At 50.8% G+C, this 20295-nt stretch overlaps 1 protein-coding gene across 3 annotated transcripts in view; it reads right to left on the reverse strand.

Moving 5' to 3' along the window:
• Positions 1-1442: 1442 nt before the first annotated feature.
• Positions 1443-20295, reverse strand: part of SEC14L1 (SEC14 like lipid binding 1) — a 51969-nt gene continuing 33116 nt past the window's right edge. For all 3 annotated transcript variants that reach the window (XM_089901633.1, XM_089901631.1, XM_089901632.1), the window contains exons 2-15: positions 19117-19266; positions 18871-19002; positions 17503-17631; positions 16513-16747; positions 15187-15296; positions 13324-13513; positions 12393-12481; positions 11212-11282; positions 10099-10270; positions 9660-9794; positions 7661-7795; positions 5376-5627; positions 4077-4255; positions 1443-3839 (exon numbers count right to left, since the gene is read on the reverse strand). In XM_089901633.1, the coding sequence (XP_089757759.1) occupies positions 3734-3839; positions 4077-4255; positions 5376-5627; positions 7661-7795; positions 9660-9794; positions 10099-10270; positions 11212-11282; positions 12393-12481; positions 13324-13513; positions 15187-15296; positions 16513-16747; positions 17503-17631; positions 18871-19002; positions 19117-19227 (2046 nt within the window). In that variant the 5' untranslated portion in view covers positions 19228-19266 and the 3' untranslated portion in view covers positions 1443-3733. The remainder of the gene's footprint in view (positions 3840-4076; positions 4256-5375; positions 5628-7660; positions 7796-9659; positions 9795-10098; positions 10271-11211; positions 11283-12392; positions 12482-13323; positions 13514-15186; positions 15297-16512; positions 16748-17502; positions 17632-18870; positions 19003-19116; positions 19267-20295) is intronic.

Genomic DNA, 20295 nt, shown 5'->3' on the forward strand with positions numbered 1-20295 from the left:
CACGGCATGTGGGATCTTAGTTCCCCAACCAGGGATAGAGCCCGTGTCCCCTGCAGTGGAAGCACGGAGTCCTAACCACTGGACTCCCTGGACCAGGGAATTCCCAGACACTCCATTGTTTAACATGAGTCTTGTGACTATAGCTGGTTTGTGCCTCTATTTGGGCCTTATCCCCTAGCTTTGTTGTAAATTATGTCCATGACTTTTTCTTTCTTTTTTTTTTTTTAAACTGTGGAGACTATATATCATAACTTTGCCATTTAGCCATTTTCTAGGGTACAAGTCAGTTGTACGTAGGTTTCAGGTTCCACATCGGTCTTTCTGTTTTCGTGTGGGGACGACACTACAATCCTCCCAGAATCCCCTGCTTTCCAAAGCCCTAACTTTTCAAACAAAACTGAGTCATTGGTTTGTTTCACACCAACACTTCACTGAGAACACCCCTGCCACGACTCAGGACCGCAATGCAGCCTGTGGTTAGGCTCTGTCGACGTCTGATAAGGCCCGGTGTTAAAGGGGACGACACACGTACGGATCAATACACGTTACGGCTTGGTGGCCCGGTACAAAAACCTGACGCCCACTGTCAGGACGCCCCGTTTCACTGTGGCCCTGAGATAGTCAGAGACGGGCAGCGGGGGACAGGTGCCCACAGCCTCACCTGCTTTTCACGTTGCTCTGGCCACCCTGCGAGAACCTGACGCTAAACCAAAGGCTTGGTAAAGTGGGCCCAGGAGATGGCAGAGCTCGAAGGAATTCGTGGGAAAAGCCTTTCCCTTCCCTCGGGGACAGGCTGGCTGAGTCATCAGGTGCACGTCCTGCAGGTGCCGCTGAGGGAGGACTGAAGCCCGTCTCCTGTGTCGACTGCCGGGGGGCGGGCTCACAACCCAGGCTGGGCCGCGGGCATGGGGGCTCATGCAGGCGTCACCCGCGCCCGCCCCGTGGCCGGGCCGGTCCCACGGCCGCTGCCACCAAGGACGGGCCCTCGAGGCTCCTGACGGGGTAGGCACTGCTCCTGCATGTGCAGCGTCCCACCCCGGCAGCCCAACTGCAGGAGCCGGGGACAAGGCGGCCCAGGTTTCTGAGGGTCCACGCTGGCCACCTGACAGAAGGACCCATTTTGTTACTAAAGCAACATTGCATCGTGGCTGAGTCCTGTTCGACCTCATGGAGTTTAAGGAAAACTACAGCCTGTTCTCTTCCGGGAGCGAGGGAGCTGTAAGTACCGGGCTCCACACTCCTGAGGAATCGGCAGCCCACAGCTGCAACATGTGTGCAGGACAGTGTACAATGGCCCCTCACAAGCTAGCCACTGCTCCCGAGCTTCTGGAACACCAGTCCTCTGGCTCCAGAATCTCCCCTTCCTTCAATCTCTAAAGTCTCCTAAGGACGTCACACCCTTCAAGGGAGACTGCCGATTCACAGTAAGAAAAAGACATTCGTTTTTTTTAAACAGTTCACATTTATTATTGATAACAATAAAAAAATCTTTTAAAGACTATCAGTATTGTATTACCAAGAGTGAGGTAATATGTTTACAAAACATTTACAGAATTTGATACGTAAATAATGAAATTAGGAAAGAAAGTGAATTAAGACACTAGTAACAGAGGGGAAACCAAAAGGATCGTTAGTGCTCAGAACAGGTGAAACGACAGCAGCATTTTAAAAAGAGTGCAGGGCACTGAAGTAGAGTAACGATAAACTGCGTGATCGAAGTCTACCTGCCTGACAGCCCCCTTCCAAGGAGGACAGGGCGATGGGTACTCAGGAGGAACCCTGTAAGGATTGGTGCAGTGATGTGCTGTGAACGCTTAAGGATGCATTCGACTCTTTGGGGATAAGACAGTGCCACTTCTGAGTCAGCTCAAAAAGAGCCGCTCTTCAGACTGGGGGAGGGGTGGCCGCAATTCAGATAGTTCTACAAGCGCCCCTGGGCTGATGTGGACTGTCAGTGAAGTGTTTTCTTGGCAGCTGTCAGCAAAATCGCCATCTGAGACACAGAGAAAGAGAGAGAAGGAGAGAGACGGGACTGTCTTCAGGTCCTGAGAATTTGGAAACAGGAAGCAGCACGGATGCACTAACTAACCCTACTGTGCTTTCTGGAAACAAGGCTTTAGGTGCCAATGGTGAGCTTCTCTTGTGCAGGAAATGCACAGCTGTGCTCCGGACGGGCCAGCAGCCCTGGGAGACGCCCAGGAACGTCCTCTGCGTGCAGGCAGCCACCGAGTATCGCTGCCTGGGAGGGTTGCTCCGCCCCTCCTGAGCCCTGCAGACACCTCCCCGCGGGCGCACGCTCGTCCACACAGCTCTCCCGCCACGCGGCACCCACCTAACACCTCCAGGGCAGGTTTACAACAACGCAACTCAGGGTTTCCGTGCCCGTCACACACTGACGATGGCCGCCTGGCTTTTGGCCCAGATCCTTAAAAGCACAGCCTCCGCCACGCACCCACCACGACACACATCTTCATTCACCACGGAGACTGACCCAAGGCAACACCTGGACAGATTCGCAAAGAACCTGCTTTTCCCATAACAAGCTGAGAAAACGAGGGCCAATAAAAGGTAGACCAGGCTTGGTAATTGGAATCAAAAAGAAAAAGTAAAAAGCAGACCGACCTCACAATCTGACCTGCTTCTATGCAATCGAACCTTTCATTACTTGAACTAAGTTTCTACTCACCCTGTCCCCCGCTGACACGCACCCACCCCGAGACACACATGCCTGCAGGCACACACACACACGCCCACAATTTCCTGTCACAAAGAAGCAGGGCTCCCCCAGGCCACAGGCTGTCCCGACATGGCCACACAACGAACACAGGACAGTTTCAAAATGGCAGATGGGACTCACTGTCTCTTAAGTACCCTTCTAGTGACCAGAAGAACCATTTGGGCTCTGATGCTACCAAGCTGTGAGGGGCCTAGGGGAGGCCAATCTAGAATGAGTTCAGAACTAATGCGTGCAGGTAGGAAGAGCAACACACCGGGAGGAAAAGGGAGAGGACGCCCTCGGCCCAAGTTCATGGACAGAGGAAGCCTGCTCTCAAAGTACCAAAAGGTTTGAAAGGAGGAAAGAGAAAATAATGTTGAATGATGGCGGTGTTCTTCCTGGCATTGTGGGGAGTCCGCGAGAGCCCCTGACCCCCCAGACCCACTTTACAACAGTGGGTCCGTCTGGCCCCGGAGCCGGGCCGGGGTGCCCACAGGCTCCCTCTGAGCGGCGTCTGCTCAGAGGAAAAGGAGCCTAGCGGGCAGTCACTGAATCCTTGGACCGCGTCGACCACCGGCAGGGAGGAGGTGAGGGCCAGATGCAGGGCAGGGGACAGGTTGGCAGCTTCTGCTCCGCGGAGGAAGGTGGGTCACCTCTGACGGGTGGTGGGGAGTTCATCCACTAAGGGATGGTGTGGAGGTGCTTGGAAACATTTTTTGCATCAACATTTGAGACAAAGTCAACCTCTTAATTGGTATATAAACTACTTTTCTTTGAAGAGAGAGCCCTTGTGCTCTGGTTGGATTTTGTGCACACTGTATATAAAACCTATGGCTATTGAGCTAGAGTTAAAACTACCTGTCGAGATTGTTTCGGGGTCAGTGACTACGTTTGCCGTTTGCCACCTGGAGAGCTACGTGCTACCTAGAGGGCCAGAGGAGTCTGCACAACGCGGCTGCTGGGTGGGCGGGCGGGCGGCGGCCCGAGGCGGTGGGCGTCCCCTCTGCGCACTGGGCGCTACCTGGAGACCATGGAGCTGGAGTAGGACTGGCTGGACGAGGTGGTGGCAGCGCTGAGCTGGGAGAACCCGCTGTGGCTGGACTCCAGGCTGGTCATGGAGCCTCTGCAAGAAGCACGGGGAGGGGGGTGTGTGAGGACTCCACCGCGGCCGCCCACCGCCTTCCTGGCCGATCCCAGGCCGCTCCCAGCCCGCTCCCCGCAGCGCCCCCCAGAGCCGGGCCGGCCGTGCAGGGCCCAGGGGGACACAGCCCCCCACCGCCCTCCCACACTGATGACGCCGTGAACTGCCAGCGACAGGGGGCCTGGAGGCCACCCCGGCCTGGACCCCGGCCTCACGCACCGGAAGTCCTCGGACCCGATCACTTCAGTGTAGTACATCACTTTGCACTTGTGGGAAGAGACCTGCAGGGAGGCCAGCACGTCGTCCATGCGGGGCAGGCTGGTGGCGGCACAGGCCGGCATGCTGTGGAACTTCCACTGCAGGATGTAGAAGCCCGGCCACCGTGTCACGTGGGAGCCCTGGAACGAGTCAGGCGGCACCAGCTGAGGACCTGCTTCGCGTGCCCTCCCACAACGGGTCTGACAAACGCCAGGAGACCGGGTCCACTCGGATCCAACACCGATTACTGACCATCTCGACGGGGGAAGGACCGGCTGCCCTGATTCATGATCGGGGTCCATCCCACGCTGCCTCCCGGGTGTCGGCCCTGCAGCCAGGCCTCTGCCAGGCGCAGGGGAGGCCACGGGAGGGACCCTCAGAGGCGGTCTGCCCCCAGGACTCCACCTTGGGAGGAGGATGCAGGCGCCTGCAGGGTGGGAGCGCCCGGGGGTCCTCTGCTCACCCTTGAGGGCCTGGGGTCAAAAAAGGCCACTTGGACCAGGCAATGCTCTCTCTGATGTGCTTCCAATGACCTGACCGGTGTATTCTGGGTTAAAAGGACGGCAATCTAAAGTAGAATGCCAATCTGTGAAAACTACTTTCTCCCTTAATTCTGGAACTAAAGACTGTGATACAGATTAAAATGTTCATTATTTTTAAAATGGAATTAAATACTCTCTTTTACCCTGCTTCTAAGACCACCAAAACACTGACAGGCTCATCCCTGAAAACCGTAAAGACAGCAAAATTATGCATCTATTATGAAGGCCAGAGGCACCCGAGAGCTACCACTCTGAGCTCAGGCACTCGGAATAACCAGCCAAAATTTTAAATGAGCTGACAGAGCATTTAAGATAAATTAGGATGCTTAGTAATGACACTTAATAGTTCCCTAATTACTTGTTTCTCTCCCTTCTATTCGGGGTGATTTTCCTTGAAGAGAAGAATGCCGCCAGGTCAAAGGCCGTCTTAGCAGAAGCCTTCTCAATCCCGGCTTTGTACGTGCACCGAATGCCTTTCCCTTTCTTCCATGTCGCTTTTGTGAAAATACTTCCAGAAATAATTCATGACTTTAGATACAAGTAATGGATTCTGCTGAGCTCTAGGTTCTTCTGGGATTCGCTCGGCTTCTTAAGCGACTCTAACCGTAACTAAGAGGACACACTGAACTGCCTGTCTACAGACGCAGGACGGGGCCGAAGCAAGACTTCCTTCTCCAGACGGAAGAGCCACGCCGCGGGGACCCCCAGGAGACCTTACCTGCACACTTTCCCCTTCTTTGCAGATCAGAGGTGACTCCACCATGCTGTAGTCACGGCCCAGCTGCCAGATTCTGTCTATCAGCTGTGCGTTGTTCCCTCCCGGGGAAGTGATGCTGTGCGCCCCCAGGGAGTCCTTTTTCGGTGGCTGCGGCGACCTCTTGGAGTGATAGATGTTAAAGACGATGTCCCCTTTGCACACATCGAAATCCCAAGTGATCACCGAAGAGGCATCCACAATCTGAACGAGAATCTGGAAAAAGAGGTTGCGTCAACCCACCAAAATAAGCACGGGCCTCTGAGGCGACGCCGCGGCAGCAGGCCCCCCGGCAGCTTTCCCCCCGGCTAGGGGGGCGCGCACGGCCGACCCTCCTCACCCCACCTTCCAGGCCTCTGCTCGCTCTTTTCTTTCTTTCACCCAGCTGCTCCTGCTACGCGTCAGCGCCAAGCTCTGTGCTCTGTCAGCCACACCTATGGTCCAAGCTTCCCCTCAATTCCCTGAGTGCTTTAAAACACCCAGTGCTGGCTGTAAAAAGTGTCTTAATACAAAACAGAAATAACGCTAGACACCACAGAAGTGGTTCCGTGGGTTGCTCTGGGCTGAAGGGCACAGGGAAGGTCGCAGAAGAGCCCAGGAGGGACGGGAAGGAAGCATCCAAGCGGGGAGCGGGGTGGACGCGAGTGCAGGCTGAGTGGCCTCTGCGCTAGGTGGGAAGAGGGCGCCACGTGGCCCTGGGGTGGGGAAGGGCCCCGGGTGTCGAGTGCCAACCTAAAAGCTGAATTTCATGCGGCGCCCATACAGCTTCCCCACAGGGAATGATCAAAGTTACAGTTTCAAAAGATTATTGTGGGAGGGATGTGAGAATTAAAACCAGCTGTAAAAAGTTATGTATTCACTAAAAAATTCCAGCAGAAGCCAGGCCCCGCACCCCACCCTGCCCTGGAAGCCTGCCCGCTGAGCCTTCCGGGAGGCGTGTTAGCGCTTTGCTTCTCGTCAAGCAGCCCTTTTGGCCCCACCACGGCCACTTCTCACCGCTGACAGAGCCACACAGAATCTCCCTAAAGAGCGGATTCCGTATGCACAAGAGCTGCATCTAAGCACAGCGGTGGCACCAACGACACCAAAGTGGCTCTAAGGGCAGAGCTCCCTTGGACGTCAGCCCCTCTGCGGACCGGCACTCTCGCTCCTGCATTCACAGCGGGGACGAGGAATTCAGTGCTCATTTCATGAGACCACCGTTCTCGATTTGTGCTTTACTGAACCCCAAAGCAGAACTGAAGTTTTCAGTTTTGATGTAGAAACACTTGCACAGATATCCTGTGACTCACAAGAACACACCACACCACTGAGTTCTCTACCCTGGATGAGAGCAACCGCAACCTAAGGGAAGAACTTGGCCTCCTCGCGCCTGCCGGCCTCCAAATAAAAAACTAATACAAATAATCCTCAAGACACAGTCGACTTCCCCCTACAGAGGCTGTGAATAAGGTACATCGAACCTGTCTTTTTTGCTCGCTCAAACCACAGCCCCATGTCCACTCACCCCACGAGGCACAGGTGGGCCGTGCGGGACACACTCCGGCCAGGAGGATGGAGGAGGCAGTACGGCGTCAGCTCCCGGCCACCACTGTCCACCCGGCCAGCAGCCCAGCGCACTGAGCGGCCTCTCCATGCCAGGTGCCACCCCTCCCACGATCCTGAGCCACAAACCTCAGCCCGAAGTCCAGGAAGGGCCAGTCTGTGCTGAGTCCCTCATGACGCCACAGCACACACGCGTGTCAAAACACAGGCACACTCTTGCTTCTGCACCGCCACGTGACAGCAAGGAGAGAAAACACATGTGCTAGTTTCTCCTCACTCCATCAGATTTATAAAAACGGGCAAATTCCTTAAAGGTAATAAATACCCAAATCCGGTCAAGACAAAACAGAAGATGCGACTGGTCCTGATCACTGAGTACATCAAACTGAAGAGCTACAAACCTTCCCACGGGGAGACCTGCTGCGCGGCCCTGTGTGTCCAGGCTCTCGCGTGAACTGGACCGCGAGCTGCCTACCCTCCTTCCAGGCGCCCTGACCAAGGGCAGCCCCCTTTCCCTCTGAGAGAGCCCTGCTCTCCTGTGTCGACATCTACCTAAACTGCAGATCAGTGTCAACACAAACCTAAAGACCAAGACCAGAGAAAAGCATCTGATCCTCCTAAACTACACCCCACTGGGGAGACCCACGGAAGAACCTCGGTGGGAAGCGGGGGCCCGGCCCCTGTGGCTTCGTCCTGGCACCTACCTCGTGCGGGGCCCCTTTGAAAACGCTCGCGGACTGGTAGATGGTTTCGGTCCAGAGCTTGAGGTCTTCGTTCTCCAGCTCCTCCGCGGTCCTGTACAGGGACTTGGGCACCAGGCCCCCCTCTGGCACTTCACACTGGAAATGTAAACGCAGTCGTGTGAGCTGAGCCAACACAGGCCACTCCTCTGAGAACCAAACGCCGGCAGCGCCATGTCCTGACACACGCGGCTCCTCGGAGCCGCTTAGGAAATGGACAACACCTGCCATGTCGCAAAACACTCTACACTACTTAGCAAAATAATTGTGAAAAACCACTTAAATACATGTGTCTCGCTTTAAATAAATGAGAACAAGTTGAAGCTGATTTGCCACAGAATTCACACTAGTGCGTATGAGGGACTGGATCCAACTACTGAAGCTGGTTTATGTAAGAATATTTAAGTACGTATATTGCGCTGCAGAAGAAAACATTATGTTAAGAAAAGAGTTTTATTCTCCGCAGCTACAGGCACTATTCTCATTACATACAATTACAGTCAAGATATACAATCTATAAAGAAAGCTTCGTGTCTAAGCCAGATCAAGCGATCAGTCCGTGACACCAGCCAGAAAATAATAAAGAGCAGCAACTTTCGGACTTGCTTGAAACAGGCTGAATTAGAATTTGCACATTTCATAAATTTCCTAACTGACCCGGATATAATGACTTAACACCCGAGCTCATAAAATCCAAGCACTGCTTCCATTATCAGCCCTGGGAGGCGACCACACAGGAAAGAAACACAGCCGTCTGCAGCGGGCAGTGCAGCGGGACGCAAACACGCCACAGCACCGAGGCCATGTTAGACGGCAGCGGGCAGAAGCGAGCACTGTCTCTTCAACGCCAGCCCGACAGCGGCACGAAAGAACAGAGAAGGAGCCTTAACGGCCAGCGTGGGGAGATCTCTGCTAACTGCGGGACTCTTAGCATCCTGAACACCTCACGGGGGAGTCAGGTCTGCTTCTGCTGCAGCCCAGTTGCTTTCGTCGTAACTGGAAGAAGCAACCTCGCCGGGTCCTGCTCTGATATAATCGAAGTCTGTGGGCTTCTACAGATCTGACCTCGCGCTTTAATCTCACGGGCGCTGGGTGAGTGAAGGACCTCTACCTCACTTGCTCCTTTGTGCTGCACTGCGATTCCCTGGAGCAGGACTGAAGGCCTCAGAGCTGATCTCAGTGGCGGTTAAATTCCTCGAACAGTCCAGACGGACTCCCCCGAGCGCCCAATCATCAGCTGAATACGTGAGTCGGCCGGGGGGCCGCATCTCAGCATCTCAACGGCTAACCTTATTTACCATGAAGGGTGATGGAAGTCCCTTCTCTGCGAAGAACCACTAGTCCCTGCTGGCGCCCGTCACCTGTCACGTCAGCTAGATGCGTGGACCATGCTTCTGTTTCCTTCACAACCCCCTCCGCCCCATCAGGCCGTTGTGCCCCCGAGTCTGTACAGTCCTCAAGGAACTAAACTTCTCTGACTCCATCGCCACAGTACAGGGTAAAGAAGTGGAGCCACCTGCCTGATAACCTAGCAACTCAATGTATTCAAAACTCCACATCACAGACAAGAGAACTAGTTCCCTTAACTATCCCTTTTAAAATATTATCCTGATTTATTGTCAAGGGGGAAATCTTTTTGAGAATCAATTTGATTTTTTAATGTTTCAAAAAAATACACAGCTCCTCTAAAATGATTAAAGAATCTGATTCACACAAAGCTGAGTGAATAAAGTAAGCTGCGATTACACTGACTGTGAACCAAATTCTCATTAGTATTTAACAATGGAGAATATGTGTTAGCAAAAATTACCGAAATGGTTCTGTTTAGTTTAACCCAGTATCAGAGAGATGTCAGCCAAAACAAAAACGGAAAGACAATCAAATAATCCAAACTAAAAGTTCTGAAAATCCTTTGTGCAAACCAGCATCCACCTCTGCTACAGATGCTTTCCTAGATACGTACCATGCACTCTCCACTCAGGAAGTCTGGAATAATCTCTTTATCGATGTAATCCAGCAGGCCTCCAGGACCCTGGTAGTCATTTCCTGCATAAATAAGGAATTTCCTTCTGGTGTTGTCATCAATGAATGGACTAACCTATAAATAATCAGAAAAAAACACATAGTCATATTTGCTTTGCTGTCTGTATTTCAAAGATTAAAATTACACAGTGATATTATGGGGCGGATTCAAGTTTGACACGCTTTTTCTGTAAAGCCCGAGTGCACGACATTAGGACCCTCAGGAATTCTTTCTTTCCTTAAATAATCTGAGAAACTCTGATGTCTCCGTGCTTATTTTGCTTTATGACTTCGAGTCACAGACACATACACATACATGAACGCACGTGTGTGCACCTTCCAAGCGGCTACCAGTTATGCAGAGTGACACGGAAACCCACCAGAGTCCAGAGGACAGGAAACACCCTGGGGGCACGCAGGATCAGAAGGCGGCCCAGCGTCTCGGGGTAGTTGGCCTCCACCACCTCGATGATGCGCAGCAGGGCCTTCACGCCCGGCCTCCACAGGTGGCGCATGTTCAGCCCTTCCAGGTCCACCAGGCAGGTCCACGAACTGCAGGTGAGATGAGCTCCGTTCAGTACACGGCACACTCGGCAAACCGCGGCCCAGAGCGACTTGCTTTTCTTTTCGATGTTATATACGGTCATTTGTATCCATTTCCAAAGATACACCAGGTTTTAAAAATCACAGTGTAATGAACTCTATTTATATCTGCTTGTATCAAGATATGGGATGGGTGTGGTAGGACTAATCCCTGAAACTTCAAAGCCACCAAGAGCTAAGGGACCGTGACTCAAAGCTTCAGCCTGACGCACTCAGCAATCCAGCGAAGGAGGCCACGTGCTGCCCTTGACCTGCTGAGCCCCCTCTACTGACCCAGTGGGGTGTGTGTGTGGCATTTAAATACGTGGTGTGACTGAACGGCGATAACCTAGTCTTTGACAAACGTTATTGAGTCAAGCACTGTGGCAGGAGCTGCGAATACAGCAGTGAGCAAAGGCCCTCAAAGTCCCTGCCCCCCTGGAACTTACGTGCTAGTTAACCATCTATACCCTGCTCTATGCCAACCTCTGAACCACTGCACGTTTTCAAAAGGGTTTACCGTAACTAGAAGTTTGGTTTAATAGCACAGACTAATTTTTTTCTGTCCCACCTCCCCACCACCAAAAAATAAAGGAGCAAAAACCAACCACCTGTGACTCTGGGCTCCCAAGGACCATGCAGACCTCGGACACGCCAATCCACTCAGACTGAGGGGATGGCAATGCCTGGGGGCAGAAACACCAAACTCTAGCAACGGTCCCTCACAACTGACTATATTACATGCTCTACATGTTTCCCTCTTACCTGCCTCCTAGAGCATTATGGTAAACAGTAAACTATTTCCACTTGGTCCTATAAAATCAAACCAGATTTTGGTTCTAAAAATCAACTAGAAATACTTAACTCATATTCTCAATAAGCTAGCAGGACAAACAGCACCACACAGCTACCTGATAGGCCGGCCGAAGACTTTTGTATTTTCTTCACACCGTCTTAGCCCTTCTTCATTTATGGAGAGAACCTACGTACACAAGGGCCATAAAGATTCCATGATCAGTCTAAGAAGCTACCACGACTGTATCAAAGGTATGCGACTGACAATAACACGGCGTGTTTTAGGTAGGTGTGTAAACCCAGTCATGTATTTAAATCTTGACACATTCATACACACAAAACACAGCACGGATGAAGAACATCTCTTTCAACGAGAACGAGCGCTGTCCTGTGTGGCAAAGGGGACAGCTCCCCAGTGAGATGACAGGAGTCTCCAGATGGGCGGGGAGGGCACAAACTGCTGACCTATCTCTAGAGCAGACACGTCCGGAAGTGTCGGACGTCAGTGTCCGTCAAGTGGGGGCACTGTGATGCCACACGTACCAGCCGAGAGAAGAGGCAGTCTGAGAACTGACGTGAAGTCCAGCTGAAGGGAACCCTTCAATCTGGAGTAACAAGTCCTTCCCCAACAGATGTAGTCCACCCGTATCTTTGTGCGCACACGTGTGTACGTGTGGATGCATACATACGCCCATGTCAGCACATGCACAGTGGCAAGCGCTAACAGAATAGCAACAAAATGCCAACAGTGGATATTTTGGGATAATGGATTATAGATATGCCTTTTAAAGTTTTTGCTTGTTTCTAATTTAAGGACAATATTCTTCTCTTCATAGTTGCCCACGCAGTGGAAGCTGCCCTGGAAGGGGTCAGGGAGACAGGGAAGGAGACAGGGAAGTAGCCCTGATGAAAGATGCTAAGAGCCTAGATCATGGACGTGCCAGTGGAGACAGTGCTATTAAGAGGTCCGATCTGAGGGGCATCTTAAAAAGAGAGTGAGGGTGGGAGGGGACGGCCCGAGCCAGTGGGAGAGAAAGGAAAAGGCGACCAGCTCCCCATACCCTCTCTCAAGGGTCTATACTGATTCTTCTGTTCATGCTGCCCCACCGTGAAAAACACTTTTATAATTTTTGTGCCCTCTTTTGAAGTTTTTGAAATATATTAATAGATCTTCCTTTCTAATTATGAAAGTAAAACATGCTGGTGCAACAGGACAGCTGTCCTATCCCACCCCTGCGGGCAGAGAAAGAAAGTGAAGCCACAGCGGAGCCCGGTGTCCTCTGCAGGGGGCACTCACGTATCTCAGCAGGGCCTCCTCGCCGAGGGCTCTCACCAAGCCTTTGGTGTCCATCTGCCCCAGCCTGAGCACGTAGAGGGGCCGCCCGTCTGCAGGGGGAAGGACAGGCGTTGTGAGCGCCATTCCTGACGTGAGGCTGGGGACACAGCTCTGAGGCCCTGACAGGGAGACGGGCTCACCCAAGTTCCAAAGGAGCTTCAAGCGCTCTCCCGCTGAGAAGCAGCAGCTGCCTTCTGTGGTGCCCACGGGGCCCCCGCAACCCTGCCCCACCAAAGCCAGCCGACGGAGCAGCTTACTAGCAGGGCCCCGGAGGCGCTCTGCACGGAGAGAGGGGGCCCAGCGGAGCTCTGTGTTCCGTCCGGCTCTACCACCCACACCGCGGCCATTGCCGGGCTCAGCCGTGACCCCACTCCACCCGCCACCAAGTCGAGTCAGGAAGCACCGGGCAAGCCTTTCGACGGCGCAGGCTGTCCTGCAGGGCGCCGTGCGCAGGGTAATCCAACCAACCCACGCACACCTAATCATTCATGTTAGGGATCACTGTTCTTGGTTTAAGTTTTGTTCACTCTCCAGGTAGAGCTGAAATTCTGATGTACAAAACCTGGCTACAGGTTTTTACAGATATTGCAGGGGTTAAGTCACTGGAAAGTACCTTTCCTAGCACTGTGCTCCTGAAAAACCTCTGCCTTCGAAGTTTTTTAAATAAAGTCAAACTCCACGCAACTAAGGAACGCGGTGGAGCAGGCTGCCCGAGGGCAGCGAGAGCGGTGAGGGAGCAGCAGCCTCAGGCCCTTCCTTCCGCTCTACAGGGCATCCCCAGGGTGGCGGCGGCGAAACGGGCATCCACTTGCTCAAGCCGGGGGAGGGAGGGGCAGCGTGCCCACGGGCCCGCCTGTCTCTACGCATGTCCCGATGCCAAGTTCCCAGCTACCTTTGTCGTGATGGTGCCAGCCTCCCGCGTAGTAGTCCTGAAGGACCTGGGGAGGCTGCCAGGTGTCGAGGATGTAGTCCACCTGGTGCTGCTTTCGCCAGGTCAGAGACTGACACAGGGTCTCTCTGGCTTTGTCTATGTTGAAGTCCCGGGCACGCAAGAACCGGAGAATATGCTCATCTTTCGGGATCTGTTGAGAGTTAGAGATGTTTCTAAGCAATGTTAAAAGCTGCTAAGGGGAAAAACCAAGTTACCAACGGAATACGACTCTGAAAGTCTCATTTCTTATCAACAGCGAGCTGCGCTATCGCACTATGTAAAATTAGCCATTACCAGAAATTCCTTAATGCTTTAGAAAATCAGCATGATTAGTCTGAATAATCTTCATGCTATTCCCATTTTAGTTTCAGCAAAGTAGAGTGAAGGCATAAGGAATTTCTTAAACACCAGATGCTTCAATTCACTGAGCTAACCTATGAGTTATTATGATCTGTGCACTTTTCTGTGTATATATTACACGTAAATAAAAACCCAGAACACAAAACAGTGTTGTTGGTTTTGGTAGTGGTGCTGGTGTCCTGACACACAGGAACCTTCTCCAGGTTCCGCTCCTGGCAAACAACAAGTTCGACAGGTCGGCTTCCCTGAGTAAAACACAGGCCAAGGCTGTGTCTGGGTCTCCCGTGGACTGGCTGCCCTTGACCCCGGCCACGCACTCACTGCCACATGCTGCTGGTGCACAGATGGGGGACGTGTGCTTGGCACCCCCTTAACTACCCCACTCCTGGGAAAATAAAGCACTGAGATGGCATCACCTTCTCTCAGAAAGGAGCACCGTTACAAGGAAGTGGCTAGGAATGGCGGTTCCAGAACCTAAAGGCCTGGCTTCAACCCCAGCCCACCACTCACTAGAAAACAGACCCTGGGCAAGTTACTGAACTCCTCTGTGTGTACCACAGGGCTGACAAAAATAGCACCACCCCATAGGGCTGCTGGGAGGATTTAATTAAGATCTTAAAAGAGAGGCTGGTGCACGGTCAGCACACAACAAATGGCAGCTCTTACCACAGGGGCTGTGTTTTCAATTACTAATACAAACGGTCCTCAGATGTTGGGCGCTAGTGACCAAGACTGACAGACTTAGAGGGCAGGCCAGCGCGTGAGTAACCACCCCGACACACAAATCTGCCTCTGCTCCTCACTAGTCCCCATCAGCTGGAGGATTACAAAAACCTAATTCCTTATGAGGCTGCTTACCAAAACCCTCAAAATCAAAGCCCAGGGGCTTCCCTGGTGGCGCGGTGGTTGGGAGTCCGCCTGCCAATGCAGAGGACACGGGTTCGTGCCCCGGTCCGGGAAGATCCCACGTGCCGCGGAGCGGCTGGGCCCGTGAGCCATGGCCGCTGAGCCTGCGTGTCCGGAGCCTGTGCTCCACAACGGGAGAGGCCACAACAGTGAGAGGCCCGCGTATCGCAAAAAAAAAAAAAAAAAAAAAAAAAAAAATCAAAGCCCAGACAGTTCTAACCTCTGAATAATCTGTGAACCACTTCCAAACCTTCTGAAAATTAAAATGTATGAATACTTGGAATACAATATTGCTTTGCAACTTGACATATAATTGTTTTTCAGCAAGTCCATTCTCTGTAACATCTACAAAAGTACAGCTAATTACACACAGTAGGGGATCATAACTTGCCACGAGAGACTCGGATGCCACACACAGGGATACGGATTCAATGACTTTGAGACTGGACGGGCCATCCCCAGCTATGGCGATCGGGCACATTTACTGAGTCGCTATGAACAGGACCAGGGACCCGAGGCTCCACAACAGCGCCCCTGCACATGACTGTGAATTCTCACTTTGCCCTTGTGGGTCTCCTGGAGCCACTGGCGAAGCCGGATCAGGCAGCTCTCCTGCAGTGGAGTCAGGTCACCCAGGTATCTCTTGATGTAGTCTGCGTCTAGTTTGTCTGGAATATAAATTACAGGACATCATTTACAACAAAGAACACTGAAGCTCGAAGGCTTCCAGAGTCCTCCTGCTTGGTGACGTTCCTGTGTGGTCCCGGAGTCTGAGAGGTGACTGAACCACAGGGACGGGGGACTCTAACCAGCCACCCTAGAGACCCCCAATGACAGTCTTTAAGCCCAATCACTGCCAAAGCCACACAGAAACGTGCCGATTCCTTTACACGCCCCGACTACCACCAGATCAACTCTGTTTGCAAAATATCAACTCTATTCATGACAGAATGGCTGTTACAGGTATTTAATGATATTTAATTCAAAGTTACACAAGGAGGACGCACATCATATAAAACTATGAAATAAAGCAAACAAGTGGATCTAGACCTATTTTGGATGTTCAAGAACACAAGAAATCTTCCTCATAAGGTAACATAAGCTGGAAGAATGAGATTTCAAATTAAGCATAGCAAAGAAAAATTCCCAAAGTGAAAAATAAAATGTATTGCCAAAGCAACTAAAATACCTGCCACCTGCCACCTGTTGAAAAGTAACCAAGGGCACAGCTGAGCCGCAGAGAAGAAGGTATGGAAAGATAAATGCCAATAATTCAACAAAACTTATGAGGGCAGAGTTTTCTTGTATTTTCTTATTTTACAATGGGCACAAGTTTGAGGAATAAAAGAGGTGTGTGTGCACGTGCGCGCACGGGCATAACGCACGAGAAGGCGGCGCGGCCATGGTGGAGCCCGCCACCGAGCCTCGGTTAACTCATGTATAAAATGCGAGCAGTGAGCGTTTCCTGCCTGACGGGAACGATCATGAAACGCTTAGAACAGCGCCTTGAACCTAGGAAGCCTGAAATGTGTTTGGCGATGATATAATTGTGTTAGAAAGATCAGTTCCTACCTTACAATTCCCTGAAGATGCCTTCAACTAAAATGAAAAACATTTCCTGGTCTCGGTAAAAGAGTAACTTGATACGTCCCTTCCTGCCCATTTTTTAAAAACTCATAAAAATAAGAAAAACTTATTTTTTCCTTAGAAGGAAGTTTCTTCATTCTAAGAGAAAAATAAAATCAATGTGTTATATAAGCCAGAGGAAAGGGGACAGTAACGAGATCAATTTTCTGCTCGTGTAACCTCTAAGCGTCCCGAGAGGCAATGGCTCGAGGTAAGCCTGGAGTCTTGCTCTCAGAGCGAAGCCTCGCTCAGACCCACCGTCAGGGGTCCCCACTGCGGGCTCAGGCACCCCGCTCGGGGTGCTGAGGGGCTCGCTGCTCAGCCCTTCCTTTAGCGCAGGGTCTGGGACCACTACAGCCAACGGCGCTGCTGGTTTCTTGCAAGATGAGGACATCTCTGAAGAGGGTGCAAGGGAAGGTGGAGTCCAGCGGGGCACAAACGTGATGCCTTCTTCTTCTAGCTGACGAAGGTAGTACTCAATGATCTCTTTTCCCTTTGAAGCAAAAGCGGTTTTAAAGTTAGTATATACTGAGTTTTCAAATTATTCATCCCTCACGGGTTTTTAAAACCGTGATAAAAACTGAGTTACATAAATAGGAAAAAGAAAAGCCAAATGCCTTTGTGGGTTGTTTTTTTTTTTTCATAATCTTACTTCCTCTTCTCTAAAGGTCTAGGAAATCATATCTAAGATGGAATTTTTTATATAACCAGTTAAAAGCACTGGTTTACCACACTGGTACTCAACATGTGCTTTGTGTCTCAACCCAAATGCTTTCCAGTATCACTTAAAACAAGCTTTCAGAAAGCACTCCTAATCCCATACATACTGATACGTTTCGCAACCCAACTGCCACAATGATGAGCAGCAGCATGAAAACCAGAAGGAAGGGAAGACTCCAAGGAAGACAAACCTCACCTCTCAGCGCCTGGGACCCGAGAGACCCCCCGAAATGCCTCTTCAGGACAGCAGCGCCTTCACCCAGCAGGGCCCTGCTGGCCCCGGGGCTGCTGGGGGCTGCTGCCCGGCCTGACTGCAGCGCTCACCTTTCCCAGAATGCCCGGACCGGGGGGTGGGGGTGGGGGGGCGCCAGGCCAGCGCCCACAGACCCCTCCTCCGTCCCCCAGCGACCAGCGTCACCTGCAGCCCCGCCCACCCCTTCCACCCCCGGGAGCCCTGACTAACCCATTCCCAGCCTCCCGAAGAGACTCCCGCCCACCCGCTTCCTTAAAATCCCAAGACATACTCACTTTTTTAATGTTGCTGGTATACTGCTTCATTGCAATTTTTTCCACTGTACTTTCAAAACCAAAGAAAGATTTAATATCTAAACTTGCAGACTGTTCAAAACAGGTCCAATCTTCATTTTCAGGGTGAACCTGCAGGTAAAGGAGAAAGTACTCCCACTGATTATACAGACAACTGAGAATATCATTTACTCCTCAGTCAACTGGAGAAACACTTATTTTACCAACGATGTTATTATCATGAAAACAGCAGACGGAAAAATTACACAGAGACGTTCAAATTCATGAAAAGGCTCAAATAATGTTTCTAAAATAGTCTAAAAGTGACTATTAGGAGAGCTTCATTTTCGTTCTTGGTTCAGTCATTCATTTATTCATTCATTCACCATATTCATCGAGCCATGTTCTCCACCATGAACAAAACCAAGATCCCTGCCTTGTGAAGCTTCCAGTCTAGCAGGAGGAGACTGACAACTGGCCACAAACATACAGGCAAGAAATGATATCATTGTTGAAGATAAGCACTATGGACAAAAGCCAAGTTGGTGCAGGTTAAAGGGATGGAGGGCAGGTTACAGAACCGAACAGGGTGCTCAGGGCTGGCTCCATCGAGAAGGGGAGAGCTGAGCGAAGCCGAAAGGAGGGAAGGACGGGAGTCAAGCGGAGGTCTGGGGGCAGAAGGAGCAGAGGTCCTCCGGGAAGTTCGCCTACATGACCACAGCCAGCGAGACAGCGGGCAGGCTGTGCCCAAGGCAGGCAGGACAGCAGAGGAGAGATGAGGAGAAAACAGGGCTTCATGAGCCACTGCAAGGCCTCTGGGCTTTTCCTCTGAGTGAAATGCAGAGACACTGCAGGGGTTTGAGCCCAAAGAAAGCATGACATGCTCTGACATACTTTAAATGGATCACTTTGGATTCAGTGTCGAGGATATATTGTAGGAAAGTAAGGGCGGAAGCAGAGAGACCTATTAGGCTTTTCCAATAATCTGGTCAGAGAAGTTCTTGAAACAGGGTGGTGAGCAGTGAAGACGGGGGACAGATAAACACACTCGGCTCCAATCTTCGGGGGACACAGTAGCCTGGGTCCCTCAATACACATTTCTAAAGTGTTAGAGTGGCCAGAAACGATGTGGCATATTAAAGAACAAGTCAGGCCATCACTTGGCCACCGGAACTGCGACAACAATGTAATCCACCCTGCGGTACACCACACCTGCCGCTCCCGCTCATCAGAAACCAGTGACTACGTGACGAAGAACTGCCGTCTCAGACAAAGGCAGCCCTCACGCACTGCTTAGAGCAGTGGCCAAACGACTCTCAGAAGCTCCGCGCCAGCGCACTCTGCGCCTCTGCCTGAGCGCCGGTTACTCACGCTGTAGCAGCAGTGCTCGTTGATGATGACGCGGTTAGAAAACGTTTCATTACGGGCCTCAATGTGCAAAGTACGTTCCCGAGAATTCAGTGAGTTTTTCTGGATAAAATAAACATAATCGACTCCTGCAATCTTTAAAACAGAAACAGAAAGAAAACGGGTTAATAACAAGAGCAACAGAAGCTATAAACATAAGTTCATTTTGGTTTTGGGGGGACTGCCTTTTAAGGTGCCCTTTTCAGTTACCTTTTTCAACAGTCTAGGGGCATCTATATCCAGTTTGCAGCGCCTTTCTATAACATGAATAGCCCCATCTTCACTCTTGAATTCATTCACAGTGTCACTGTCCACAAACATCGGAATCAAAGGACACGTAGGGAACCTCCTTTCATAGGCCTATGAATAAAATTTTTTAAAAAAGGAATTGAACAAAGATGCAACCTGACAGTCTGTCTTTGATAGTCTCCCTGGAATAAAATCACCTCTTAATACATGGCAACATGTTACATCACAACCATCTTCATCTTTACACCTTAAGCTTTCATTATTTTAAAAAGAAAAAGACATTCAACGTTAATGGACTGGAAGACTCAATATAGTAAAGACGTCAATTTTCCCCACGTGGATATAGAGTTTTAACAAATTCCTATCAAAATCACAGCAAGATTTTCTTCTGTAGCTTATAGACAAGATTTAAAAATTTATATGGAAAGGAGAAAGAACGAAAATAGCCAAAACAATTTTGAAAAAGAAGACCACATTGGGAGGCATCCCTCTCCTCGGGATTAAAGCTTACCACACGGCTACAGGAATCCATGCTTCGTGCACGGGTGGAGGGAAAGACGCACAGGTCAACGGACAGAGCAGAGAGCCACAAGCTGACCCACACAAACATGCCCAACTGACTTTTTTTTTTAACAAAGCTGCAAAAGCAATTCAATGGAAGAAGGATGGCCTTTTCACACATATTACTGGAGAAATTACACACCCACAGGCAAAAAAAAAAAGACCTCGACCCCCTCGACCTAACTCCACACCTTACATAAAAATTATATCAAAGTGGATCATGAACTTAAACATTTCTGTAACATTCTTGAAATGACAAAATTATAGAAATGGATAACAGATGAGTGGTTGCCAGGGGTTAAAGAAGGGTGGGGGGTGGGAGGGGAGTGGGTGTGACTACAATAGGGCAACGAGACGGGGGCACTTGGGAGATGTTCTGTCTTGACTGCATCATGTCAATATCTTGGTTGTGATGATGTACAACAGCTTCCCTGGATGTTACCATTTGGGGAAGATGGGTAGAGAGCACATGGAATTGCTCCATAATATTCCTTGGGAATAATATGTTATTAATATACTATGAGTCTACCATTATCTCAAAATGAAAGAAACTTAATTTAGAAAAAAGAAAGAAAAAGA

Source organism: Delphinapterus leucas, chromosome 19, assembly GCF_059928025.1.
Source record: "Delphinapterus leucas isolate spDelLeu-1000000601 "Yukka" chromosome 19, BTC_Dleu_Yukka2, whole genome shotgun sequence".
NCBI lineage: Eukaryota > Metazoa > Chordata > Mammalia > Artiodactyla > Monodontidae > Delphinapterus > Delphinapterus leucas.